The following is a 17607-nucleotide window of genomic DNA, read 5'->3' on the forward strand; positions in this document are numbered from 1 at the left end:
TTGATTCATGTACTTTTCAGTACTTAAATATTTCACTAACAGCATTCAGTTCTTATTTTTTGCTGACATACACCCAAAACATATTACACACACACACACACACACACACACACACACACATACATTTACAAACACACATATTTGTGGATGGGTATTACAAATTGCAAAGTATACGGAATGTATTTTTTTCAATGTCCCATACAATTACATTTCAGAGAGATCCTCAAGAACCGTTTTGTGATACAAGTAGATGTGATTAAAAGTTTCAATTTCAAAATAAAACTCTACATACATATGTGTGTTTAGTAAAATATATATATAGAGAGAGAGAGAATGTGTGTGTAAAGCATCTTAACAAAAAGCATGTTGATTTAGCTTCAGGCCAGCCTTCACCATATATACCTATGAGCAAAAGTATTCCAGCCAGGACTTTCAAGTTCACATGAAATTTTGATAGAAAGATCTTATTTCAATCACTTTAAAATAGCAAGTTTGTACCAGAGAAACAAGTGCAGTCTCTAATAGGTTGGTAACAAAAGGGCTACTTAAACTAAAGTATAGGATAAATAAATATTGTTTAAAAATCAGAGAGAGAGAGAGAGAGAGAGAGAGAGAGAAAGTGTGAGTAAGAGAGACAAAGTGTATGTGTAGATCCACACATTTTTGGGAAGAAAAGTAGTGCCAATAACCCTTTCTGGAGTCTCTGAGACTGGTAAGAGAGTGGGAGGAAACCTTAATGGAGAACTGACCTGAATGCTTGAAACAGATTGGACTCCTGATACAGGCACCCAAGGACCAGGTGGTGATGTTAAACTGGTCAACAGAATGCAGTGAGCCACTATAAATACTGCAGAATACTCTAAAGACTGCCAAGTGACCTCTCTTTAAAAGTGTGCACGTGCATGTGTGTGTGTGTGTGTGTGTGTATAGGCATATCATCATCATTTAATGCTTGTATCCCGTGTTGGCATGGGTTAGATGGTTTGACAGGATCCCAATAACCTGACGGCTGCATTGATCTCCAATGTCAGCTTTCTCAAGATCTACATTTGGATGATGCCTTTCCTGATGCCAACCACTTTACAGAGTGTGCTGAGTGCTTTTTCATGGTATCAGCACTACTGAGGTCCCCAACTGAATTGCAAAATAAGACCCTTGACAGAGTGGAGGTGCAGTATTGAGGAAGGTGGCACATTGTGCCAGGTGTTCGCGGGACTAAAATATGAAAAAGGGACAAGAACAGGTGTCTTGCTGTAGAAGAAATATATGGCTACTTGAGCAGGAAAGGAAGAAAGGATGGAGGCAATAAGGTATTGGGATGTACCCTCAAAGTAGAACATACAGAGAAAATAAGGGTAAACATTGAAGGATGGTTGGGTGGGGAGGTAGGTACACAGGGGTGTCAAAGAAGTGATGAATGGCAAAGAGGACAGAAATGAACACAGTGAATGGTAAACATGGATGAAAACATAAGGAATGGTAAGTATCAACTTACCATTCCTTATGGGGAATGTAAAGAAAATAGAAGTGTGTCATGGGGAAGGTATATGCTATTTCATGCACCTGTAATTGCATGTAGAAGATATTGTGACTGGAAAGTTCTGATATTTGTAGTCTCTGACCATCTTACATTTCTTTTCAATGATTCAGATTTAATGAGTGACACTTATTTAACGATTCATACAAGAGTTTCTGCATTTGTTACAAAAGAATATACTGCATAGGTACTTTTTCAGCACATTTGTTATTTTTCAAGCACAAGTCAAGATTTGGATTTCCTGGAACTATAAACAAAGAGCAGACCTTTTATAGTTGACAATCATATACAGCTACTTCCATAGTTTTCTCACTCATGGTGTAATACAGGTGGAAGCAGTCATGATTCTCCAATTGCCCACGTGATTGGGTTCTTTGTTGAAGTACCATCAGTGTCTAAGAGATGGAGTTTGGATATTACAATAGTTTCATGTCCATCATTGAGAGCCTAGCACAGTGATGGACACAGAGTCAACACCCACATAATGTGTGTGTTTTATATACATATATAGGTCTGTCAGCTTAGCCAGTGAGTGACATCCTTTGAAGGCTACAACAATGCAAGGAAGCACTTTGTGATCAGTGATATAACTATATCTGATAGCCAGGTCAACACAGTTATTTATGTAATATAATGATGACAAGAGACTGAGACCCCAGACAGTTTGCTGTCTTGAAAAGATACGTTAAGCTAAGTAACAGCATGGTTGCCCTTGCATACAGGCTTGTCCCCTGTCACCCTCCCCAGCTGAGCATCCCAAATCTTGCAAGCTCATAGGTGCTGGTAGCGTGTAAAAAGCACCTGTGCCGGTGCTGCATAAAAGCACCAAATACACTCTAAAGAGGTTGGCATTAGGAAGGGCATCCAGTTGTGAAACCATGCCAAAACAGACAAGAAGTCTGAACAGCCCTTCAGTTGGTCAGCTCCTGTCAAACCGTCCAACACATGCCAGCAAGGAAAATAGATATTAAATGATGATGATGATCTCACATTCTTTGCATACACACTAGCAACCTCTAACCATCTTATACGTTTATGTTCTATCCTGATACTTCATCACCATTATTTTATCTCTCTTCCCAGCTCCATCTTGCTCACTCCCATTCTCTCTTCAATAATGTGATATAGCCATGTATCTCCTCTACAACAAGAAACCAGTTCTGTTCTATTATACTTTAACCTCTCAACACATGCCATAAAGTTGCCTCCCTCCCTATTATACTACCACTCAGTCAAAGGAGCTTTTTACTTTTGAGTCACATAGTGACCACACTAGTGTTGGTACCAAGAAAAATAGTCCCTTATACACTCTGTAAAGTGGTTGAGGTTAGGAGCAGCATCCAGTTGTAGAAACGATATTAAAGATGATACTGAAACATGATTCAGTCCTTGGACTCAATCTTGTCAAACCATCCAACCCAAGACAGCAAATACAGATGTTAGAATATGACAATGATGATGATGAAGATTGTGTGAGTGTGTGTGTGTGTGTGTGTGTGTGTGCATTGATAGAGAACTAATATTCAAAACATTTAGACATTTTCTCTTTCCAATAAAGCATCAAGCTATTATGTTGTCAAATTCTTTTCATCCTCTTCTCTTTTCACTGTTCACTATATTTATGTGCAGGACATGACAGACCCCACCCTCCATAATTTACACAGTCATTGGTGTGGCACTAGCAATGTTAGGCAGGTGATAACAATGTCTTTATGTGACTGATATTTGGTGGATTTTTCTTTGTTCTTTTTGCAGTTATCAACTTGGATTGGACCAATGCACACTATGTATCAGAACTAGCAGACCATTTACCAATGTGTAAAATGTTGGAGGTTATCTTTTTTTTGCCTCATCCTCTGTGTGTGTGGTAGATATATATATATATATATGGCAAATGGACATTATGTTAAATTACTATTTACATTAATAGTCACACTTTCAGTGAGAAGTCATTACACACATAAATAAAGGATAATCAGTAGGACTTTGTTAGCAGTGACAATTGATCGTACATTGAGAATAAAAACAAAATGTGTCTAGGTGAGCTACCAAATGTAAGGGAAAACTGTATTGAGGTAGGGCACTTCAATGGAAAATGGATACTAGTCTAAATCATCTCACAACACATTGCCAGACAGCTAATTTTTCTCATACACACAAAGTAGCTTGGCTATGGCACATTAACAAATTCAACCAATCATGTTAGAATATACATGTTTGGTAATCTAACATGGGTTGAGGATGTGATCGCACAAAATTTATTGGTAGTAATTTAGGCCAAAAATCCATTAAACACTAGCATGAAAAAAAATATCCTAAAAGAAAAAGAAATCTTCACCAAAAAATTCAAATAAAAGAAAAATACCCAAAAACTCAATTCACTTCAAACCATGAAATACAGAAATTAAACATTTTAGTTTCATTCAATTTATGACGACAAAATATGGCTGTTTTTCAAAAGTCATGTGGCTGTAAGCTGGTTTCAGTATAATTACAATTAAAGTTTTTAATGTAATCAGTGATAATAATCAATGCTGAATACTGCCATCATGATACTTGTCTTTGTTATATGTGGAGAATTTTTTTTCCTAACCAAAACAACTACATGACTTCTGGTCATTGATCCAAATAACTGCTAACAAATTAGTTAGGAAGAAAGACAACAATAGAAAATTTGTTATAATAAAAAATATAAACATTAAAACTTGAATGTAATATTGATAAATTCATGGTGAACCAACAAATACCAAGAAAACAAATAAAATCCATACTATATGTATTTATTTAGTGAATCCTTACACTGGTACAAAGAGAGGTGGTCCAATGGATCAGAGTAGCCCTTGTACATGATTAGCACTAGAGTAATATTGACTATAGTATTTAAGTCGTTTATTATAATTCAAAAATGGGAGAAATTGGTTTGATAATAGGAAGTCTTGTATTTCCAGCAATATCTTTTGTTGAATTGTCAGAGACAAATCTTACTTGGAAGTAAACCAATTTATTCCATTTTGGAACTGTTTATACTCACTGAATGTCAATGTAGACCATTACTAGTTTCCTGGCACCACCATCTCTATCACAAGTTAATGGCTTCTTGCGTTAGCATGAAGTAGATTTAGTTGATTGACCCGTGCTTGGGACTTATTTCATCAAACCCAAAAGGAAGAAACGTAACATTGATAACAGTGAAATTTGAACTCAGAACACAGAGAGCACAACTTAAGTAAAAAGGTAGCACACTACCATTTCTGACAACTCTATACAACTTAGGAAATACAACCAAACATGAAGATAACTTTATAAGTCAGCTCTTACATGGTCACAATTCCAATTTGACAGCTGAACTCAAAAACAACATCATCATCATTACCATTTAACATCCATGTTCCTTGCTGGCATGGGTTGGATGGTTTGAGAAGATCCAACAGATCCAAGGATTGCATCAGGCTCCACTGTCCACTTTGGCATTGTTTCTGTGACTGCTTGCCCTTCCTAACACTGACCACTTTACAGTATGTACAGGATGCTTTTTTTGCACCCCCAGCACTAGTGAAGTCACCATGCAGCTTGCAAAAAATTATGAACCCCCAAAAAGGTGGATTTATGGCATTAAGAGTGAAAGAATGAGAGGAAGGGCCAGAGAAGAATAGGTTTCTTGTTGCAGAGTGGCTACTCACCTTTTAGAAAAGAGGATGGGGGTAACTGGGGTAGAGCAATGAAGAGATAATACTGGAAACAAAGTACCAAGGTGAACACTCAAACATATAATCTAGCCTTTATAAAGATCAGCGGAAAGAAATTTATTAAACAAAAGTAAATTTTAAAAATCATTGATGAATATATAGAAATCCGATTTGGAATAATTAAAAAAGAAATTTTTCTCTGAATTTTTTTTTTCAGTTATTTTCTATTTCAGACATGAACACTGTTTCATTGCAAACACTTAAAACAAAACCTGCCAACATCCACAATGTTGCACATTTCAGATCACACATTCACAGTCACAGGACAAATAACAGGTAAATCCCCCTCAAATCATACCCTAATTATCTAAAAACTTTTTCATGCTTGCTTAATCAAGACTGATTTAAGGTTAAATATCAACAATGCTTCAGATACTAAGAGCAGCATAGGGTAAATTTAATTTATCTTTACTAAACAACCTTTTACATAAAGAAGAGAGAAAGTCATGAAAACTGGAGATGTTCATTTCTAAAGTCAAAAGTTCCTAATCACCTACGACTAACATGCTGGTTTGGTTATGCATAACTGTAATGAATGAGTGGATGAGATGTTTCTTGGCTGAGAGAGAGAGAGAGAGAAAGGAGAGAAGTAGAGAAACATAAAAACAAAGATAAGAGTTCACATCTAATCAGTGTCAGGATAAGGCACACATGTCCTCTCCCCACCCATTTCCTCACCAAGAAAATGAACTTGGTGGGAGACAATCTAATGAATCAGAAAACTAATGGAATTCATTGTTTAAAGCACTTATATTGAATTTTATTATTTCTATGTTCATTTGACCCATGCTAGCATGGGTCAAATGAGACTGCTTCGATCCAGTATTCCCAAAGCTAACCCTTGTATATTTTCAAGTAAGTTATTTTATCTCAGGTCCAAAAAGCTGCCAAACGTTTTGTTTAAACAGGACAGAAACAAAAAGTACAAACACACACACACACACATATATACATACACGCACACACATAACGACCATCTTTACAGTTCAACCCCAAACCACGCGATTGCAAAGTGAACTTCTTAACCACATAGTCATGCCAGAAGGAAGTGTTTTCTGGTTTTTGTTAATGATCCACAAGCAATAATTTCGATATTTCCCCACCAAAAGGACTCCTCACAATACACACACACCAACTTCTCAAGTTCCCAGTTTCCTAGCTTAAAGAATATCCATAAAGTGCTTCATATTTTGGTAACTTATCAATGACTACCAAGTTTTTAATAAAAATATTTGTTCCAAAAATAATTTTGGAATTATCCAAATGTACTCAGTGTTAGAATTTTTTTTAAAAACCCTCTAAAACTTCTGCCTATCAACCAAAATACTTGTCATGTATTTAATCTAGGAATTTAAATAAATAGCAGAGAGAATGTTTGTTATAATTTGAAGAGGTTGCTTATAGTTAATATAAAAAAATGGATATTTATAATAACACTTAAAAATTTTATTTATTTAAAAACAAATGTTAATGTGTAAATTTGAAAAGGAAAATAAGTTAGTTTCAATCAAAAATGTTATTTAAGTTTTTGAAACTAATGCTAAGATGCTATTTCATGGTTGTCAAAAAAAAAATCAATCAGGGAAAATAAAAAACAACAAAAGACAAAATATCAAAGACAGCATGCTTTCAAAACATTCAAGACACTGATTGATCAAGCATTATTTAAAAATGAGAAAAAGACAAGGAAAAAAGACTGGAAGGGAGTGGGGACTGGTGAGTGAGAGAGAATCCAGCAGAAAATAAAAGGAGAGCAAGTACTAAATCCAGCTCTATTCAATAACGCTTACATGATCCAATGTTGTAAAAGGTAGCATAACAACTACACTAATCCGTAGTCTTTTAATGTACTCTCCAGTGCCTCATCCTTGAGGAGGAAAATAGGAAAAATTTAGGCAATATTAATTCAGAGAATATTTGCAAGAAACTTATCCCATATGGATCTGAAAAGGAAAGTCATTTGTTAAATCTGAAAAAACAAATCAGCAGAAAAACATTTGGCATTTAAAGAATGTTTCATATTTTCTTGAAATAGCCCAAAAGAGAAAACGAAAGGAAGGAAATGTAAATTGCATTGTTCCTGCCTTACCATATGACAACAAATAAAAAAGGGAAAAAGAGATGCTGTGTTTAAAAGGTCCACAAAGAATGTGTCAAAAAAGAGAAATAGCAAAAACTGTAGAAGAAACAGTAGCAAAAGAAAATAAGGCTAACTCATGCATGCCAGTTTCCCCAGCTAAAGAATATGGTCAGTGCTAGATTTGTGGAGCTGTAAGGTTTACAGATCAAAATATGAATCGGGATGTGAATAGACAGCAAATACATTCCACTGCTTATGGTTGAATATTTACTCAATAATTGTTTCATTGAACAATATGGCTTTAACAGATAAAGTTCATTGTGGTTGAACATGAACATGGAATTGTAAGCCACCAAACTATTGATCAATATTCTATTCTACTTTACCTGAGAATCAGCTCTTTTTCCTTTATTAATGTTATTATTGTATTATCTCAGATATTTCCATTTGAGCAAACCTATAAACATTGCAGCATCTGCTCATAAGAAGCATTCAGTTGCTGTTTCTAGCTATGATCACCACTATACACTGCCACTGATTGCATTGAAAATACGGATAAACATAGCTACTGCAGTCAAGAAAAAGATACAACACAATTGTTGACACTAAAAATGTAACCAGCTATTTCTAACCCAATTACTACTACCTTCTAATCTATCAGTGATATTGTATATATTCAACTCCCCTTTCCCAAGAACAATCCTAGTTGATCATACCAGAATTTGATCACAGAAGTTCTTACTGTCAAACATAATCCGCCAAGGCACCATACTATTCAGCTATTGTCGTGCCTCAGTCAAACAGGCTTTTCATTAGATTCTTGATCACAAATATCTTCCTTTGTCATATGTGTTGTTCTAAGGAGATAGTAAAGATAAGATTTAATGGTTTGCAACAGGACAAGCTTCCACAGAGCTGCAGTTGAATCTTAGAATAATGAAATAGCATCCATCAAATTTCATGTTAAAAGCATTGATCAACCTATACCTATAGGAGAAACCTCAAGTCCAAGAATCTCTTTAACTGCACAAAACACCTGACTTTCGCAAGTCATTTGATCAAAGATCAGGTATTGTGGCAAAATAATTAGGCTGCAGCAGTTATTAAAAACATTGTAACCTGTTCATAGAGTATTGACTAAGTTGTAGACAGAAGGCAGAGATATGAACAGCACAGATTTTTTTTCTGTGGTTTCATACAAGAGAAAAAGGATAATGCTCACAGCCTTTGTAGGTCCTATCTATCTGGTGAGATTCATGTGGCTGATATTTAGCTGTCGACTCACTGTGTCCATAAGAAATTGAAAAAATGGGTAAGAAAAGGATTGTAGAAGACCAATATTATGGAGAGAAAACCCTAAGTTATGTGACCAGAGAGCCTGAGATAGAGGAGAGAGATATATAGGCTTGAGTAGCATATAGCGGCTAGTTCTAAGGGCCAGATGCCATTGTGATCAGAATAAGAGGTAGTGTAAGAAATGTGTTAGTGGGATTGAAGTTGGAGCAAGTCCTTGCAAATTAGCTGGACCTTTTAGGGGTTGTAGACCAGGATGCAGAGCAGTGTTTCTGTTTCGAGTCAGCAGCTGTGCTGGGTTGAAGTAGTTTCTGGCTTTGAAGAGAATGGCTAGTCGTAAGGGGACATATCAAGGACTGTAAGCCCTAGCATTTTCTTTTTATATAATGACGAAAAATAATAGTGTAAAAGTGAATATAACACACAAATGCTGTGTATACACATACAAATACATACATATATATGTATATACACACACACACTTCCATTCACTCCTTTTCCTTTCTTTTGTCTTGTAAGTTATTTGGTAACCTTATAAGGCGGCAAGATGGCAGAATCGTTAGCATGCTGGGCGAAATGCTTAGCGGTATTTCATCTGTCTTTATGTTCTGAGTTCAAATTCTACCGAGGTCAACTTTGCCTTTCATCCTTTTGGGGTTGACAAATTAAGTACCAGTTGCATACTGGGATCGATCTAATCGACTGGCTCCCTCCCCCAAAATTTCAGGCCTTGTGCCTAGAGTAGAAAAGATTTGGTGACCTTACTAGTGTTGGTGTTACAAAAAAAGCGCTCAGCACACATTATAAAGTGGTTGGCATTAGGAAGGGCATCAATCCATAGAAACAATACCAAAGTTGACATTGGAAAATGATTTTTCCCAAGTATTTTAATCTGTTATTTCTTAGTTTACTGAAGGCATGGCCATGTGATTAAGGAATTTGCAACCAAGTGATTTCAGGTTTATTCCCACCATGTGGCACCTTGGGCTTATGTCTACTGTAGCCTTGGGTTGACTAATACTACCAGAGAGGGAAATCTAGCAGATGGAGATTGTATGGAAGACTGTTGTATGCATGCTTTTGTGTCAGTTTGCATGTTTTTGTAATGACGTTGGCTAGACAACGATGACATTTGTTCATGTCCCACATAATCATTATGCCTGTAACTTAGAGGAATAAAGTACCTTTATATTATTTACATTTGATGGATATTTGTCCTCATCATGTTTGTTGTTAACACATTTCGGCTGATATACCCTCCAGCCTTCATCAGGTGTCTTGGGGAAATTTCGAACCTGGGTTCACATTCCTAAGGTATTTTTTGATATTATTATTATTCAGTTCACTGCCTGGAATCGAACTGGAGCCCATGCTCTTAACCACTATGCCATATGCCCGTGGGCAATTATGGAGTTCAATTTTAGAGCTTATAAATCTAATATTTTCCTATCCTTCCATAATACCAGTTTCCATATGCTATTCATATCTGCACTAGGTATGCTTATACGAAAACTAAAAGAAGCAGCACATATGCTAGGACACAGCAACCTCCTAAGCAGACTGAGTGTAGATATGAGTAGCATATGGGAACTGGTATTAAAGAAGGATAGGAAAATATTAGATTTATAAGCCCTGAATAATAATAATAATACTAATACCATTGAAAAATACCTTAGGATTGAGAACCCAGGTTCGAAATTTCCCTAAGACATCTTATGAAGGCTGGATGGTATATCAGCCAAAACGTGTGAAAAACAAAGATGAGGACAAATATCCATCAAATGTAAATAATTCCTCATCCCTTAAATATAGAACTGTATAAAGTACCTTATTTGTAAATCAAGTAATAGCTGGGAAGCAGAAAGGGCACTGCATATGTCATAGATAAATGTTACAAGAAACAAGATGGAAACTAATATGTCATGCCATAAACCATGTCAGCATTGAAATCACTGATGTTGAAACAATGACAATGGTAATTGCTAAATATCAATGAAAAGCTGGATATATAACTTTAGTGGATTGATAATAAACAACTTGAAGCAATTCAAGCCAGAGCCAGTTTAATAGCACCACCTAACAATATGCATTATTTCTCAGCTGAATTATAAAGAAGGGCCCTCACTGGTTTAATTTCAACTAACTCTTTAGAGGCAACTTAGACTGACTGAAGCCTACAGATAAGTTTGAAGCTAAAATCTTTGTTTAGATATCATTTGTAAACTGCAAACGAATGGTGATTTCTTATAGGAAGTCACCCAGGCCATTTCCAACAAATTGGGAATGAAACACAAGGAATTGTTTGCTAACAACCACACAACAGTAGTCACCAGACCATGCAACAATAATGTTTTACAAAATGTACAAAACCACATTTTGTTTCTTTTCTGGGGGTGGTGAGCAAGATGAAGTAATGTCTAATATTTGACTGGTACTTATTTTATCAAACCCCAGATGGAAGAAAGGCAAAGCCAGCATCAAAGGGATTAACCCAGAACTAAAAAGAAGTCAATAAATAAAACAAGGTATTTGATATTTAATAAATTTTGTAATATATTAAGTATTATGTCTGCACAAAGAGATGTAAGTTACGACATTCCAGGCAATGCTTTTCTCTGAAAGCTGTTAAAATTCCCAGCTTCCATCATATTTCCTTGAAGAAAGGCCCTTCCTAAAACGTCTTTCGTTCCCAACCACATGGTTCCAGGTTCAGTCCCAGTGTGTGGCACTTTGGGCAAGTGTTGTCTGCTATAGCCTCAGGTCAACCAAAGCCTTGTGAGTGGATTTAGTAGATAAACTGAAAATAGTATGCATGTGTGTGTGTGTCCAACAACTGCCTGACAACTGGTGTTGGTGTGTTTACATCCCTGTATCTCAGTGGTTTGGCAAAAGCGACCAATAGAATAAGTACCAGGCAAACAAAAAAAAAACAAACAAACAAAACTCATAGAAAACTGAGGTCAATTCATTCAACTAAGTTTCTTCATGGCAAGTACCCCAGCATGGCCAAAGTCTAATGATTGAAACAAAAGAACTGCTTTTTACTAATGAAAAACCACTAGTTTCTCCAAATTCTAGGTATTTTTTTAATGTAGTTTTTAGATATTAGTATAGCTAATGAAGTCATGTGGCCCAGTGGTTAGGAGTGTTTGGTTCATGATCAAATGTCATGGATTCAATTCCTGAACAGAGCAATGTGTAGCATCCTTGAGCAAGGCACTTCATTTTGCTTTGTTTCAGCCTACTCAGCTGCAAGCAAGGTCCAGCAGAGTGCTGATGCAGCTCTCTCTCTCAATCTAGTTGTCAAAGCCTAGTGTACTGCTGGATCAAAGGGTAGAAGTGCCAAGAAGATGTCAGTGTAAGCTCACGATGGCATATGCACCTAAAACAATTAGTGAAAGCAGGTACATACTTGTTCACAGGTGATGGCTGACTATTAAATATTAGTACGGTGAATTCAACAAAAAATATATAAATGAAGAGAGAGAATCCATATACCACATGGTTATACACTGTATAGCAATAAAGCAATTACACTACAGCAGTAAAGGTGATTACCCATTTCTGGATACCTCTGACCATGAAAAGTCATATAATTGACTACAATCTAACAACAAACAGAAACAAATAATGTCATGAATGTCAAATCTACATTCTTTTTCTTTTTAACCTTAATTGATGAACATTTAACATAGCATAAAACTATATCACTGTCTTCAGCTTATGAGCTATGCATATGTTCTAAATATACATTTCATTTTTCTTTTCTTACATGTGATGTGAACTTCAATGCTTTTTGTACACACAAACTCATAAAGCTGCATATGTACATCCCCTGAGCATATTCACACACAGTATATACACATCATACAGGAAATCTAAATAGTGATGATAATATACAGTGTTTAGAATGAGCATATTTTGGAGCACTCTTATCACCTTTATCAGGGACTCTCCCAGATACACAAGAGGTTAATGTGGATGAACTTTTGTAGAGAAAACAAAAAGGAGTTCCAAAAAGTTCATTCTGAAGTGGTGGTGGTGGTGGTGGTTTAATTCACAAGTAAACACTGGCTGAGTATATTTATGGTGGAAGACATTCAAGCCTTGATAGTCTGATCTTTTTCAGACTGTACCTCCAACTGTATTATCCAGCATGTCATCTATTAAGATGTTAGATGGATGGTTTGGAGAAAAGTTGAAAATTTTTGCAGTGGGTGAAGTGACTGCATTTAGTTCAGGGTTCGAGATAGAGTAAGCGACTAATAGAGAAAAGAGAGGCTAGTATATTGGTCAGTAAACAACTCAGAGGAATAGCTTTGTAAATGCTAGAGGCTGGTTCCAGAATGCTGGTAGACTGGTGGATGTAAACTCTTTGCTAATCAGCTGGATAACTATTTAGGGAGAAGCTGTCTAGATGTGCATAGCAGCTGCTCTTTTTAGGGATATGTAAGCAATACTTTGTGCATCACATTTGTGCCATATAGAAGCTCAACAGATGTTTAGTGCTGATTTAGTTTCTGGTCTTGAAGAAGTTGAAGCTTTTGTTGTAGTTTGGCTGCTTTGGAGCTGTGGACACCATCAGAGATAAGATATTATGAGGTCTAGCATATGTGGTGGGGAACAAAGTGTCTTGTTTGCAGTGTATGTGATGTTAATCTAATTAATGCCAAAGAATAATGAAAAAGAAAAAAAAAACCCATAAAAGTAGATCATTAAATAAATGAGGTTAGCTGATAGCGATACTTGAAATACTGGTCAGGTAAGTAAAATCCTGATACTATCTGGGTTTATTTTGGCTTTAAGCAGGAGTTTGAAACAAGAGAAACTTGTTAATGATACAGAACAGGTTAAGAAAAGACAATCTAGTTGCTATATCTCTATACTGTGCTAGAACTAAATGTTAAAGAGAAACAATGATTGTCTAGAACCAAGCAAAATAGGATAAATTGCAAGAATGCCTAGTGTCTTACAGTGAGAGTTTTAATTCAAAATCTACCAAAATTAAATAAAGCATTTGAAGGTTCTGGTTGAAGAAATAAGACAAGGTGAGAAGACATATTTCCGATGACTTGTCTAAACTGTGACTGTCACGTATAAAATAAAATGTTGCTGTTGGTGCCATACAAGACAGGATAATTATCAATACGTTCATTAATGGACATGAGTTTGAATTCTTTTAAAAATTAATTGAATCGTTCCTGTCTTTTGAGTAATAGCATAAATATTATATACCAGCGTCAAGCATTCTGAAACTGTTTGCTGTGAAATTCTGAGTGGCTAAAGGACTCAGGGGAACTAACCAAAATGTTTGCTGTTCATTATCTTTTTTTTCTTTTTTTTGCAGGTACTACAAGGTGTTGTCCATGGTAAAAACAATTTACTTTCCATGACTAATTTAATTCTAAGTAGGTGCTACTGTGCAGTAAAGTTCATTGCTGCAAGTAGTGGATCTAGAATGGAATTAAGGGTTGCAGTAAAGAGTCTAGTTGTATGTAAAAAGGAAACCATGCAACTCAGCAAGAAATTTCTCTCATTCACTTAATGTTATTAAAACCACCTCTTTGTGACTGATTTAATGCTAGGAAAACTGATTTTTGTTGTTTTACAAAGAAGTTAATCAAAGATTAATTACAATTAATGGCTTTATTGAAACATCTGAACTGTTAGTTCTTGTCTGACAGTGTTTCATTTCGTATAACTAAGTCCTATTGATACTGGAGACAGTCAGCTTGCATATGTTCTACTGTACTACATGTTTTTACTCATTCCAACCAGTGAGTTGTGGTCATGCTGGGGCACAAAGCGAGGAATTTGCAGGGGAGGAGTGAAGTCAATTAGCGTAAACGTCAACTGTATGTGCACAACTGATCGACTTAACAAGGATGAAAATCAAAGTCATCTCTAATGGATTGAAACAGAGAATATTTAGGAATCTTATGAAATACTTCCAACCAATCTGGAATTTAAATGTTTTGACACATGACTGTCTTGTATAATAATAATAATAATAATAATAACAATAATAATAACAATAATAATAACTGAAACAAAAAGTAATTTTACAACTGAAGCCAACAACACAAATTATACATACACAAATATACATATGCATACATACATATACATGCATACATACATATACACACATGTACGCATACATACATATACACACATGTACGCATACATACATATACACACATGTACGCATACATACATATACATGCATGTACGCATACATACATATACATGCATGTACGCATACATACATATACATGCATGTACGCATACATACATATACACACGTACGCATACATATATACACATACATTTACATATACACATGTGTACATACACATTAACATATAAACATACGTCCGCACACATTTACATATAGACATACGTACACATTTACATATAGACATACACACACATTTACATATAGACATACACACACATTTACATATAGACATACACACACATTTACATATAGACATACGTACACACATATTTACATACACATGTATACACATACATATGTATACATGCATGTGTGTATATAAATTTATACACACACATACCTATACATACAGGAATATATACATGCACTCATACACAAGTACATACATGTATGTATGTATATATACAGACATATATATACACACACACACCTGTACATACATATACACTCATATACACACATACATATATATACACACTCATATACACACCTACATACACATCTATATATCCATATATACATATTTACAACTACACATTAACATACATATTTAGATATAGACACACAAGAATTCAAACATTTCATGCTAAATTTACTTTTCATATCAACCAAAGTATCTTTACATCATATGTGGAGTAAAGTCGAACATTGTTAGCCATTAGACAAAAACAAAATGAATAAATAAAAATAAGAACAAAAAATTCTCACCAAGCAACCAAGCAGAAGTATGTAAATGAGATGCAATAAGCAAAGCTATTCAAAATCATGCCACACCCCTTTTTTATTACTTTTTGCTGAACAGAACATAACACCAAGAAGCAAAAGAAAGCAATGTTTGGGACCGGAGACAGAGAATACACACAGATAGCAGATATGACAAGATATATAATTCAAATAATAATGCAACAAAAAATATAAAATTGTCAAGAAAAAAAAAGTTCTTTTAATTAAACTGAAAGCAAAAAAGCAAAATAGAGTTTTGCAGATTTCTTTTTCTTCTATTTAATTTAATCATGTTAATGAAAAATATTTGAAATAGTAATAAGCTGTTAGAATATATACTAAGCTGTTAGAATATATACAATAAAATATTAAATAAATAATAGCATTGGTAATAAATAGATGTTAAGGTGTGTGTAAAACGACAAAAATAACAAGACTTATTAGATGCGGGTCTTAATAATCAAAATATTTTCTTTTTCACAAGATTTAGCTCAGAATAATGGAACCTAAATGGGTGAGGATGGGGAAATCCAAAACAAAGAGCATCCCTGTTGTTCAAATATTTGAGAAGGTAGGGATTTAGGTATAATATATAAACAGAAATGTAATAACATTTAAGTAACCAAAGTATACTTTACACAATTATTCTCAAAATATATATTCATCGTCATAATTTTATGTTTGCTTTCCATGCTACTATGGATCTCCACAGTTTGAGTCAATTCTGACTTGGAGTTACTGCCCTCCTAGGCAGGTTGGGGGATCAAATGCTGGTTCTACATTCTATTTTTGACATGGTTTCAATGGCTGGATGATGTTCTAACACCAACCACATAACACAATGTACTGGGTGCATTTTATTGTGGTACCAACATGAAGGGTTGCCATGTCCTCAACAGGACAAGAAAAAATGTCCAAAGGGTTCTCCTTATCCTATTTTCTGCTATTTTGCCAACAACATTACAGCGTAGTAAGGGAATTTTATTATGGCCCCGACACACTGATGATGTTGCTTTGAAGACAAAGGAGTCTTCACTATTCTTTGTTACCTAGGTTTATTCAGGGCAACATGACCAACAGAGTGGGGAAGGTGAGGAGGCAATTAGAGAAGATACCAAAAGAGAAGGGAAAAGTGAAAGTATGATGGGTGTGTTGGTGGTGGGGAAGGTGACTGAGGTGTTGCTGTGGAACTAGACCATGCACATGAGTATATGTGTGTATATATACATATATGTATATGCACACACACAGTCCCAAATGAATTCTTTCCAACTAATACTTTTAACAAAGGCGTTAAAGGTAAATTCCATCAATTCTATTATTATTATTGGTTATATTCTATGGGTGTTAGGAACAATTGAAACAATTTGATGAAAGGTTCATAAAACAAAACTCTAGTGGAGAATTTTCTCCAGTTACCCAAGTATTGCTCTATCACAGTGAGATCTTTTAGTTGAGATCTCAATCTGTGATCCCACTTTGTAATAAGAAATCAAGAGCAGTTTGTACAGATTTACATTGAAAGGTTCAAAGAGCTAGAATGATTCCAAGCAAGTTAAAAATGAAGAAAGATTATAATGTAGAGAGAAGAGAATTCTAACATTTCAATCAGTCTTTATTTACTTGAAGATTTCCCTTGATAATTAAATATGCTCAACTTCAACTGATGTACTTATTATAATGGGTCATCCCATAAATAATGCAGTTTTTACAGTTGCATGAACTAAAAGTCAGAGAGGGATGGGATAGACTACCTGCATCAACTTACTATAAAAGCAGGTAGTAATTTTACCTTGTCCTTGTTGCAAGTTTTGATTTGGAATGCAGTTTGATTTTAACAGTTATTTTTTTCAAAGCTATAATGGCAGTGACAAAGGAGCATATTTGGCATATTTTGTTTTATGAGTTCAATAAAGGCAGTAACGCTATGGAAAGTGCGAGGAATATTACTGCAGTATATAGGGATCGGACAATAAGCCTAAGCCAG

General features: G+C 35.2%; 1 protein-coding gene across 8 annotated transcripts in view; it reads right to left on the minus strand.

Annotated features, from left to right (window-relative positions):
• Window positions 1–17607, minus strand: part of LOC115214086 (AP-1 complex subunit sigma-2) — a 124515-nt gene that overhangs the window by 55005 nt on the left and 51903 nt on the right. For 2 of the 8 annotated variants that reach the window (XM_036505039.1, XM_029783137.2), the window contains exon 5: window positions 7074–7150. The exons of the other annotated variants lie outside the window; for them this stretch is intronic. In XM_036505039.1, the coding sequence (XP_036360932.1) occupies window positions 7106–7150 (45 nt within the window). In that variant the 3' untranslated portion in view covers window positions 7074–7105. The remainder of the gene's footprint in view (window positions 1–7073; window positions 7151–17607) is intronic. 8 annotated transcript variants of the gene reach the window in all.

The sequence above is a fragment of the Octopus sinensis genome, linkage group LG7 (assembly GCF_006345805.1).
Source record: "Octopus sinensis linkage group LG7, ASM634580v1, whole genome shotgun sequence".
NCBI classification, from domain to species: Eukaryota; Metazoa; Mollusca; class Cephalopoda; order Octopoda; family Octopodidae; genus Octopus; species Octopus sinensis.